At 53.6% G+C, this 12,294-nt stretch overlaps 1 protein-coding gene across 2 annotated transcripts in view; it reads left to right on the forward strand.

The window, feature by feature from the left end:
* Ssc5d (scavenger receptor cysteine rich family member with 5 domains) overlaps positions 1-6,411 on the forward strand; it is a 16,670-nt gene extending 10,259 nt beyond the window's left edge. The window contains exons 13-15 of one of the 2 annotated variants that reach the window (XM_027430668.2): positions 3,598-3,765; positions 4,721-5,258; positions 5,361-6,411. In XM_027430668.2, coding sequence (XP_027286469.1) covers positions 3,598-3,765; positions 4,721-5,258; positions 5,361-6,243 — 1,589 coding nt within the window. In that variant the 3' untranslated portion in view covers positions 6,244-6,411. Of the gene's footprint in view, positions 1-1,413; positions 1,780-3,597; positions 3,766-4,720; positions 5,259-5,360 lie in introns of those variants that run through there. The other variant, XM_035449311.1, reaches the window with a different exon arrangement.
* The last annotated feature ends 5,883 nt before the right edge of the window (positions 6,412-12,294 follow it).

Below are 12,294 nucleotides of genomic sequence, written 5' to 3' on the forward strand. Positions count from 1 at the left end.
GCCACCATGGTCAGCCATAAAGGTCCTTCTAACTGAGCTGGCCGAGGCCTCCAAGGCCCTGCAGGCTTTCCCCGGATCTGCCCAGACGTCCTAAATGTGTTCCGTCCCTGGGCTTGACAATATCCATCTTCTCCAAAGTGGAATCAGACAGCCTGCAGCTGAGAGGTCGGAGGGCACCAGCAGGTCCCCAGCGACCAGGAAGTGGCTGTGACACCCCAGCCCCTCGATCCAGAGCATCCGTGGAAATGACCCAGCACCCTCAGCTCTGGTCTATCCTATCAGCACATGCTGCCTACGCCAGCTGGTGGGGGAGTGAGCAGATTCCTACCGAGTCTGGCAGGCCACACTCTGTCCTTGTCAGCTGTAGCTCTGACAGAGGCAGGGACCCCTGGGGCACTAGTTCTGTTCCCCACTTTTCCCAACCCACCGGGCGGGTCATTGTCTTGAACTATAGCTGTCTGTCCGCTACTCCATGGCTTCTGTCTTGCTATTGTCTGCCAACACAGGGATCTCAAGTCACCTTGGTCCATGGATGCTTTTGACTCAGTTTTCCCCTCTCCTGGTGTCTTTCTCCCATTGCGTTCATTTCTACTCTCTCCCCTTCCTCATCTCTAGTCCTTGTCCCCACTCCCACCCCAGACCCGTCTCCATTCGGTTTGTCATATTTTCTTTCTCAGTCTTCCTTTAAAATTCTATATTCCTTCCACTCCTTTAAGATTTTTGTTTTATTATTTTATGTGTATGGGTGTATTTGCGTGTCTGTGCACCATGTGCATACAATTCCCACAGCGGCCAGTAGAGGGCACCAGAGCTCCTGGAATGGGAGTTAGCATGGTTGTGAGCCACCAGTGAGTAGGGGAATCAAATCTGTGTCCTCTGGAAGAGCAGCCAGGGCTCACAACCACAGAGCCATCTCTCCAGCTTCTCCTCCCACTTTTTTTTTTTTTCTTTTTCCAGACAGGGTTTCTCTGTGAAGCCCTGGCTGTCCTGGAACTCACTCTGGAGACCAGGCTGGTCTCGAACTCACAGAGATCCTCCTGCCTCTGCCTCCAAGTGCTAGGCATGGGCCACCATCCCCTGGCTTTTCATTTGTTCTTTTATAACCCAGGCTGGGATTCACTGTGTAGCTAAAGCTGGCCTTGATTCCCTGTCTACACTCCCAAACACTAGGATTACAGGCACGGGGTACTACAATATATAGACCTCATCTGTGTGCCACGCTTTCTGTTTGTTTTTTTTTTTTTCCCATCTAGTGGCCTCCATCCTCTCTCTCTCTCTCTCTCTCTCTCTCTCTCTCTCTCTCTCTCTCTCTGTCTCTCTCTGTCCCCCACCCCACCCCCCAGCGATCAGCCTCTGTCCGTGGATCCCTCTGCCTGTCACTGCTGGGAGGATCATCCTGTATCCTTTCTCCAGCCCAGCAAGCACAGTCAGGCCTGGCCGGCCGGGTACCTGCTCCCCTGCCTCGCAGGCTCCTCAGTCCATCACCAGGATCCAGCCTCGCCGCCTGTAGAGTCTAGCAAGGGAGCAGGCTCGGGGACTTGTGACTTGGATTCCGCAGTATCTCTTGCTGGGATCAGGGTGGATCATTGGGATGCTGGAACCGGAAATGATCTCTTAGAGACCTTGTTCCTACATCGGGTGCGGCCGGAGTTCCAGAACCTTTGTTCTGTGCTGTCAGGCGGTTTTCCTGTCCCCCAGCACCCCCTCGTGGTGGAATTGATCACAGGCAGAGGGATCCTCTCCAGGGGGGAAATAAATACAGAATTACAAACAACGGTGCAAGGGGACTCTTGGGACAGTTCCATGCAGGAAGACTTAGGAGAAGGCATGGGGTGTGTGTGTATGCCAGGATGGGACTCTGTTTCAAACAGTTTACACGTGTCTTATGGATGACTGTTTATAGTAGAGAAACCAGGAAAAACTTCCTAGAAATGGGATATTATCCCCAGTAGAGGAGAGCAGGAAGGGAATTGTTTTTAAAAATTAATTCGTGTGAGTGCCCTGGCACATGTGTGGAGGTCAGAGGACAACTTGGATGAGCTAGTTTTCTATTTCCACAGTATAAGTTCTGGGACTGCAACTCAGGTCATCAGGTATGCAGCAATCATGTTTACCCACTGAGCCATGTCCTCACTGGCCCCAGGAGGAGAATTCTCAAGAGACCCATCGGCCTTTGGGAGAAAACTTGAATAGTCACAGGGCTAGGATTTTTTTTTTTAAGATTTATTTTATGTCTAGATGGTGGTGGCACACGCCTTTGATCCCAGTACTTGTGAGGCAGAGACAGCTAGATCTATGCATTTGAGGCTAGCCTGGTTTATACCATGAGTTCCAGGACAGGCAAAGCTACACAGAGAAACATCGTCTTGAAAAAAACCAAAAGAAAGAAAAAGAAGAAAAATTTATTTTATGGCAGGATGGTAGTGGCACACCCCTTTAATCCTAGCACTCCAGAGGCAGAGGCAGGTGGATCTCGGTGAGCTTGAAGCTAACCTGGTCTCCACAGAAAGTTCCATACACACAGAGACCCTCTCTTGTCTCAAAAAACATTAGTTTATTTGCACACATGTGAGCGCGCGCGTGCGCGCTCACACACACACACACACACACACACACACACACACACACACACACACTTAAACGCAGTGAGCACTGAGACCGGAAGAGGACATCAGATCTGAACTGGAGTTGCAGGCGGTTGTGAACTGCCTGAAGTGTGTGCTGGGAACCCCACTTGGGTCCTCTGCGAGAGTGATAGATGCTCTCCCACCCTAAGGCGGGTAGGCTTTAAGCTCCAAGAATTGCCTACATTGATGTCTCCGGCCGTTATGACACCACTACAAATCCAGTGGCTTAAACATTCTGTAGGTCAGAATGCATGGGTCTCACTGAACCAAGATCTGGGTACTGGCAGGGCTGGTCCCTATGGGAGAATCGCCCTCTCCACTTTTCCAAACACAGCTCCCTCCCCCTTTCTCCAGAGCCAGCAATGATGTCTTTCTCTGGCCTTAGCCATGTCTTTCTTTTTTCTTGTTCACTTCAGCCTGGAAAGGTTTCTGTACTCCAAGGATTTATAAAATTGGGGAATTCGGTGTTTTTCTTTTAATTGCTTATTCATATTCGTCCATTTGCTTATTTATTTACATTTATTTATGTTTGTGCATGTGTGTGTTTGTGTGTATGTCTCAAAAGAAAAAAACAGCCGGGCCATGGTGACGCGCTCCTTGAATCCCAGCACTCGGGAGGGAGGCAGAGACAGGGGGATCTCTGTGAGTTTGAGACCAGCCCTGGTGTACAAAGCTACAGAGAAACTCTGTCTTGAAAAATGGAAAAAGAAAGAAAGAAGGAAGGAAGGAAGAAACTGTGTGGGACAGCATGGTATTTCAGTTATCATGAGCTTGGATGCCAGGTCAGGGATCTCAGGGAATGGAGCATGTATTTCCTGTATGAGGTAATTTCATCGGTTTCTGCTTTTAGTAGCCAAGAGCATCCTGATTGGTGGCCAAGGTGACGTAGGGTGTCCAGGAGGCTGAGTGATTGTCATTTTCGGGGGGGGGGGACGACAAAGACTCAACTCTCTTCCTCACACACCTGCAGATGACCAGGGCAGTTATGAGCTCTCCTGGACATGGGATACACCTACGCGAAGGGGTGTGTCCAGAGGGACCCCCACCACAACAACCAAACCCCGACCCACCGTCACCAGCGGCCCCCGCAAGAGTCCAGGCCACCCCTTTCCAGCTCCGAGGGCCCGTGCAGACACAGGTGAGTCATGGGTAGAGCAGGGGCCTGGGGAGCTTGTGTTGTGGGGGGGGGGCAGAGATGGGCTCCAAGTTCCCAGTTCTCACCCAAGAAAGACCCAGCAGAGGGATAGCCTACAACAAGGAGTCATTAGCTGGTGTAGAGACAACTTGCCTGAGGGGATTAGAATAAGCAGCCCGTCGTGACAGCTAGACACCTTTGGGGTCACCATGACTAGGGGCAAGACATCTATCCAATGACACTTAATCACTTCTCTTTCTTTTTTTCCTTTTGTGGGTTGTTTGTTTTTGAGACAGGGTTTCCCTGTGTAACAACCCTGGCTGTCCTGGTACTCACTTTGTAGACCAGGCTGTCCTCGAACTCACAGAGACCCACCCGGCTCTGCCTCGCCAGGGCTGGGATTAAAGTCATGGGCCACCAATGCCCTAATTTTTATTTATTTATTGGGGGGAGGACCTGGGTATCAAAGTCAAATTGCCAGGCTTTGTGCTAGGCATCTTTACCTCCTGAGTCTGCCCACTCCGGCATCTAATATTTTTCTCCACGGTCCCAATACCAAAGCCAGGGCTCTGCCGTTCACTGCATCCCTCGTGTTCATTCCACTGGGCGCTCAGTGGGCAGAGGCCAGGGATGGTGCTATTCCCGCAGCAAAGTCACGCGGTCCAGAATGTCCACAGATCTAGACTGTGCCAGTCACTGGCAAATCAGAAAATGCTAGGAAAGGGTCCCTCCAGAATTCCTCCCTACTGGATCCCCCCAGAGACCACCAGGTGGCGGCAGGAACCTCACAGGGCAAGAGGTGGGGGGCACTAGGGCCTGGTGAAGTCTGCCGGTGACCCATGACGTCACGGAGACCTTTGCCTCCCCATTGGCCAGCTCCCCAGGGGGCGTTGCTGGACACGCTGGGCAGGGCAAGCTGACCTCAGGCTGATCTGCTCCCGCTTTCTTTCTCCTCCAGGCTCCCCCAGGAAGCCGAAACCCGAGCGCCGGCCGCTGCGGCCCACTCCAGCCAGGACGGCACCCACCACCTCCTCCCCAGCGCCCTCCACCTCGCCGGGGCCTTCTGGCTCACGGCCACAGTTCATCCCTTACAGGGCCTCGGAGCGGGAGAGGACCGCAGGCCCCCCCAAAACGTCCCCACCCACCCCGGGACCACCCCCGACAGCCTCTGACTTTGCCTGGACCACTTCTGGTGCCAGTTTGCTGCCCTCTGGCATCCCAGAGCCCTCCCCTGGTCCAACCCCCAGCTCCCCTGAAGGGCTAACCTCTGATTCCTCTGCGCTGTCAGAAGGGACCAGCCTTTCCCCGACCTCAGAGCTGACCCCAGGATCCGACGCAACACCCGAAATAGTCCCCGAGAGTTCTGGTTCCTCAGACCTCCCCATGGGCCCCAGGACCCCCACACAGCCTTTCATAGCCCCTCACCCCACCACCACCCCTGAACTCGCCACCACCTCTCACCCCACCACCACCCCTGAGCCCACCACCACCCCTGAGCCCACCACCACCCCTGAGCCCACCATCACCCTTGAGCCCACCACCAGCCCTGAGCCCACCACCAGCCCTGAGCCCACCATCACCCTTGAGCCCACCACCAGCCCTGAGCCCACCACCAGCCCTGAGCCCACCACCCTCCCTCAACTCACCACAGCTTCTCACCCTACCATGGCCCCCCAACACACCACAAACCCTCAGTTTCCCAGGACCCCTCACCCTACCCCAACATCTCAACCTCCCGCCAACCTGACTCATGCTTCCCCAGCCCCCACCACCCCTACAAAGTCCCTTCCATCCTCCCTGGAGACAGACTTTCCCTCTCTTGCTCCAGAACCAAGGGTCAAGCCTGCCCTACACCCGGGGCTGACCTTTGTGGGAGCCCCTCCCACAAGCACATTCCAGATGCACAGCCTCGAGCCCTCTCGAGCCTCCGAGACCGACCCCTTCAGGCCCTCCCCAGCCCCAAGCATGGACCCACTATCCACGGAGGTCTTCAAACCACCCAGGAGTCAAAGCCCCAAATTAACCTCCCCGTCCATGCAGACCTCACACTCGGCTCGGGACCCCACTGTGACCCCCGACGTCCACCTCTCCTCTATGGCTCCCCCGTTGGAACAACCTCCCCGTGACCACCTTCCTCAAGGGCCACCCCCTAATCACAACCCAGGTCCCCTTGGGCCATGTCTGTCCCCAGTACCCCCGGTCAGGGTCATGGCCTGTGAGCCACCGGCCTTGGTGGAGCTGGTGGCGGCTGTGAGGCAGGTGGGTGACCAGCTGCAGAGGCTGACTCAGGTCCTGGAACAAGACCGGCAGGAACGCCAAGTCCTGGGGCTCGGCCTGGTCCAGTTGGTAGAGGCTGCCCAGGGCCTGGGGCAGCTGACCGAGACTGTAAAGAGACTGGCAGAAGCCGCCCGGGCCCCCAGCACACCTGTGCCCACCTTCACCACCACGGAGGAGGAGAGGCCTCTGAGGGGAGACGTGTGACCCGTTCTGAAATTCGGGGTGCTAAAGATACTCTCAAACAAACAAACCAAAGCATCTACCAGCAAAGTGTGGGTGTTGTTACTGGGGAAAGCAGGGGGTCTGATGGGGAATGTACTGTGTGTGTTTATCTTATTGATTGTTAAATAAAACACTGTTTGGCCAATGAGACAGCAAGTTAGCCGGGTCTAGGAGTCAAAGAGGATTCTGGGAAATGTAATAGAGAAGTGGTGATCCAGGCAGGAAGTGACATCGCAAGGAGACTCATATTTAGCAAGGAAACAGGAAGCGTTCTCCCCTTTTCCCTTCGCCTCCTCCAGCGGCAGGATGTGAGCCACCGGCAAGGAGGGACGCCAACAAGGCGTCCGATAAGATAAGTCTTATAAAATATATAGATTTATGATAATTGAGACTGAGCTAACAGATGAGGAATCCTAGTCATTGGCCAACAGCTTTGAACCTAACACAAGTTTCTGTGTATTCATTTGGCCCTAACTCGGGCGGGCGGCTGGCGTAAAGCTCACACGTGGCGGTGGGGCTCAGGCAGCATTTGGCGGAAAGATTTATCGTAACGGGGGACCCTAGAGGGACAGAATCACAAAGTTGACCCTGACCTGTCCACACCACATATTCCACAGTAGGGGGGATGGTGACGGGTGCTCAACATGAAGGCAACAATGGTAGCGACTGGTGACGGTGACGGGGATGGCTGTGCTGACCGGGATAGTGGGATGCTTATGATGACGGTCACGGTGATGATGGTGTTGATAATAAAGGCGATGACGAAGGCGGCGAGGTGATGTTAGTGACAATGACGGCGTTGACCATGATGGAGCGGCGTTATTGATGTTACAATGATGAGGGTGGCGGTTGAGTGTTGATGGGGATGATGGTTATTAATCGTGTGGTCCCTGGGACGGCGGCGTTAACAGTGTCGATAGTATTGATGTGATTGGTGGTGGTGAAGGTGACCAGGCCACCAGGAATAATGAAGGTGTTGATGCGGACGGCAGTGAGTGTGGGGACAGTAGCCGAAGGGTGAGGGGAGGTGACGGTGAGTTGGTAATATGGAGACGAGACAATGGCGTTGATATGCTGGCAATGCTGGTGATGATGCTGATCGTGCCAGCCGCGATCTCGGCGAGCCCCGACAGTGATGAGTCTGCGCCCGAAGGAAGCTGGCTTAGCCGTGCTGTGTCCAGCTTTTCAAACAGAGCGCACGCCGCCACCCGGCAGTGGTGGCACACGCCTTTAGTCCCAGCACTCCTGAGGCAGAGGCAGGCGGATCTCTGTGAGTTCGAGGCCAGCCTGGTCTACAAATCGAGTTCTAGGATAGCTAGAGCTTTACACAGAGAAACTCTGTCTCAAAAAACAACAAAAAAGAAGAAGAAGCAAGGGCTGGAGAGAGGGCTCAGAGGTTAAGAGCACCGACTGCTGCTCTTCCAGAGGTCCTGAGTTCAATTCCCAGCAACCACATGGTGGCTCACAACCATCCGTTATGAGATCTGGTGCCCTCTTCCGGTGTGCAGATAGACATGGAAGCAGAATGTTGTATACATAATAAATAAATAAATAAAATCTTTAAAAAAAGAAGAAACACACAAACAAAAAACAGAGCACCTGGTCCATAAATCTGAATGGGTTGTATAGCGTCACCATCACAGGGAGTAACCGTTACTGGCTGCACCTGCGTCAGGCTCCATTTGCAGCGGTTCTCAACCTTCCTAATTCTGCGACCCTTTAATACAGTTCCTCATGCCGTGGTGACTCCCAGACATAACATAATTTCATCTCTACCTCATAACGGTAATTTTGCTATGGTTATGAACTGAAATGTAAATATCTCATTTATTGCCCGTGAAAGGCAACCCGACGGCATTGCGACCCACAGGCTGAGAACCACTGGTAATTAGCGGCTCCACAGCCGGCTGTTACTCCAACTCCGTCACCACTGGCTGAGGAGGGTTCTGTTACCGGAGCTCAGCAGATGAGGAGACACACTCTCAGCCTGGCCGCCGTGGAGGAGCCCTTGCTAGGGGTAGTCCTGAGCCAGCTGCCAAGCCTCTTAGTCTCCGTTCCCCACCTATAAATGGAGATAATAATGCATGCCTCGTTCCCCACCTATAAATGGAGATAATAATGCATGCCTCGTGGGCATGGGGAGATGACCGCACGGCGACATTGTGTTTCTGAGGTTGCTTAGGCTCTCAGCGAGCGAGGGGAGCGAGTCTTCCGTCATCCCCTTCTTGTGCCCGGTCCATTGGCAGCCCAAGCTTGTGCACACCCCACCCTTCTGAGAGGACGTCTCATGCAAGTAGCCCAATGTGAACTTTCTTTTTATTCAATGTTTTTTATTTAAATTCTTTATTTACTACTCATATTTGCAAGTCCGTCTCCCCATTCCCTCATGCTCCCATCCTCCCATGTTCCCCACTAACCCCCCTAACCCATCCCCAAGCTCCTCCCTAGGGATAGTGAGGCCCTCCACCAGGGACTTCAAAGTCTGTCACATCATTTGGGGGAGGCCTAGGCCCTCCTTGCTGTATCTGGGCTGCAATAGTATCCCTCCATAGGGAATGGGCTCCCAAAGTCCATTGTGCTCTAGGGTTAAAGATGGCTCCACTGTTAGAGGTCCCATAGACTGTCTTGGCCTCCTAGCTGGCACCCACATTCAGAGGGCTTGGTTTGGTCCAATGCTGGTTCCCCAGATTTATGACTAGGGTCTCCATGCTCTCACTAGGTCAGGTCAACTGTTTCTGTGGGTTTCTGCAGCCCCGTCTTGGCTTCTTTGCTCATTCCTCCTCCCTCTCCTCAACCGGATTCCAGGGGTATGTTTCAGTGCTTAGCTGTGGGTGCCTGTTTCTGCTCAAACAGCTACCGGATGAAGGCTCTAGGAATGGTAACCAAGGTAGACACCGATCTCATTATAGGGGAAGGGCATCAATGGCATTTTCTCCACCAGTGCTTGGATTCTTCGTTGGGGTCATCCCTGTGGATCCCCTAACATTTCCCCTGGGCCAGACCTCTCTCCACACCTGTGCTGTCTCCCTCTGTCAAGGCATCTCCTTGAGGAGGGCAAGAAAGGAGATGCCAACGTGAACTTTGATTCAGCTCCTGACCCGCTAGGCTGTACCTCCAGAGTACCGGGACTAGAGATATGCTGTATCACACCTGGCACACCTGGTTCTATGCACCTTTGTGAGTTGAACCTAGGGCCCTGCTTGCTGGACGAGCGTTCTGCCAGCTGGACTCCATTCCCAGCTCAGGGGCCTTGCTCTTCAAATAGTATTATGTGGCTACATCAGGTCGGCTGGACTTGAGTCCAGGCTTGGCTGTGGGCAGCCCATATAACTCTGGGATTTTTTTTTTATTCCTTTCGCACAGCGTCAGTTTTCTCCTCTGTAAAATGGGAATATTAATCCCATTGAGGGGTGAGGATTACCTACGAGTTAGTTCACGTGTGGACAGAGATGGTAAGCGACATCTGCCCACTTGACCAAGAGTGAGCCCAGGGCTAGTGAGATGCCTCATTTGGGTAGACACTTGCTATGTAAGCTGCGATGATCAGGGTTTGATTCCCTGGAACCTAAATAACGGAAGGAGGGAGCCAATTACCATAAGTTGTCCTCTGACTTCCATGGATGTCCCCTGTAAAGTTAATGAATTGATGAAAAAGGTGTGATTCAGACACACCTAACCCTCTCTGTGCCTAACAGTGTGGTGTGTGTGTGTGTGTGTGTGTGTGTGTGTGTGTGTGTGTGAGAGAGAGAGAGAGAGAGAGAGAGAGAGAGAGAGAGAGAGAGGAGATAGAGTCATGTAGTCCAGACTGGCTTCAAACTCCATAGCTGAGGTTTGAACCTCTGATCCCTTCCTTGAGTCCTGGGGTTACAGGCATGTACCACCTTGAGGAGCTTGGACTCTTAATAAATGACCTACCATCCACACCATAGCCCTGCAAGGAAGGAGCCCTGATCTGCAGAGCAGTCTAGCTCATCACCAAAGCCACTCGGCAGAGCCCGGGGCAGCGACAGACATGCCTGTGCTTTGACCTTGTCCTGGGCTCCAGATGATGTCTTTCACGGCTTCCCCTGTCTTAGTGACCCAAGCGGGTCCCTTCGTATCTCTGAACCCATCCTTACTGGTCTGTAAACCCAGGGCTAGCTTGGAAGACACCACCCAACCCCGCCCCACCCCCCAGCACTCCAGTTTCTGACCCCTGCAGCCTTGGCCAGGAAACTGGTCCCTCCTCCTCTTCCCAGATCACGGCTCAGAGGTCACGGAAGGTGATGGAGCCTGGCGCCCCTGCACTCCTGCAAAGGCCAGCGGGGTCCAGTTACTGGTTTGGGCAGGGAGTGGAATAATGTCCGGGGTCTTGATGGATGGACACTCTGATCTCACCAACAGGCAAAGGCGCCTGCAGGGAACTCTATGGTCCCCAGATTTCATTAAGCCGAGACTTAAATAACTGCTGACAGCTAACCTTGGGAGAGTAGGGCTTCTGCTGCCTTCCCCTTCCTGTCCTGGCTCATTGGGGTGTCAGAGAGCAGTACCCCACTTGGAAGAAACAGTCTCTATGCGTCTCTATGCGTGGGTGGGGTCAGGTGGACCTTAGCTATGGGTCATCTCTCTGAAAGTGCCAGAGAGCCCAGCTTGGGGTGCAGCCTTTGGCTTCTCTGCAAACCAGAGGAGCGTGGGTGTGTGACGGGTGTTCCAGCCCAAGGTCTCTCCACCCCTGTTACCTTCTGCCAGCCCCAAACAGGCGGGTACCTAATTACTCAGTCATTCTATCCCTGTTTGGCTGGGCAGCTAAGCCCAAACATCTGGCCCCCGGGGCCTACAGCCAGGATGGGTAGCCAACCCCACCCGCTGCTGGCCCTGACTCTGACACCTCCCTGGGGACAGCCGAGCCCCACGTCTGCTTGCCAGCTTGCGACAAGCCCAGAACAGTAGCTGCATCGGACTAGCGAACTCAGCGGGTGTAGATAAACTCCAAACTCAGACTCCATTAAACACACCCACAACACACACACACACACACACACACACACACACACACACACACACACCAATCAAATGCCTGTCTGTCATCATCCACCTGGGATAGGACTGTCGATAGAGAAAACTCTAAAGAATGGAGTGGATAAATAGTGATGCCAGGAAACGTGGCTGCTCTTGGCCACCACTGAGTCCGAGTCTTGGGCGAAAGCCTGGAGATTTGGGTGAACCACAAGACTCCTGGTCCTTCTCTGAGACAATGTCCCCCACCTTTATTGTGGAGCAGCCTTATATACAAACTTACAAAAACCCCAGGTCAAAGGGTTCACAACAGGGTATTGATCCCAGTGGGGTGAGGTCAGGCAAACAGGAGGTACCTGTGGTTATGCTGGAAAACAGCTCTTAGAGACCCCATGGGGGCTGGGTCCCAACAAGGAAATCCACCCGGAACACTGGGTGCACGCGGTAACACCCTTAAACCCTGAGTGTGGCAGGCACCACCGAGCATCCAGCTCTCTGGAAGCGAGCGTTTCACAGCACTACGCCCCAACCTCCAGCTCTTAGCATCCTTTCTTCTTCCTTTGTGTGGCCCGAGCCTTGGGTAGGATGACTTTGCTGTGCGATGGAGGACTGAACACTCAGCCCCTGATCCTAACATTTCCACCAGTTGGGTTTCTCTGTTAACTGTCGCTTATTGCAAAAACCCACCTGATTTTTTTTTTTTTTAAACAGGGTTTCTCACCAGTCTTGGAGTTCACCGAGGGGTTGGCTCCGGGTTTTCCCTGTCCACACCTCCCTGGAATTGCCGGCACACTCTGGCTGCACATGGCTGTTTGTGTGGGGGCCGGGCACGTGATCTCAGTACACACGAGGGCTGAGCCAGCTGTCTGTGCTCTGTGTGGCCTCTGTCCCGTCCTCGTCTCCCGGCTGTGCATCTGGGAGAGGAACTGCTGGGTCTGGTGCAGCTGCTCATTGGTGGAAGTTACACACATGGTGTGCCTGTGCGTGTGTGCCGGGAGGGAACACGCGTGCCAACACACACGTGTAAGGGTAGGAGGA

The sequence above is a fragment of the Cricetulus griseus genome, chromosome 9, assembly GCF_003668045.3.
Source record: "Cricetulus griseus strain 17A/GY chromosome 9, alternate assembly CriGri-PICRH-1.0, whole genome shotgun sequence".
Classification (NCBI taxonomy): Eukaryota; Metazoa; Chordata; class Mammalia; order Rodentia; family Cricetidae; genus Cricetulus; species Cricetulus griseus.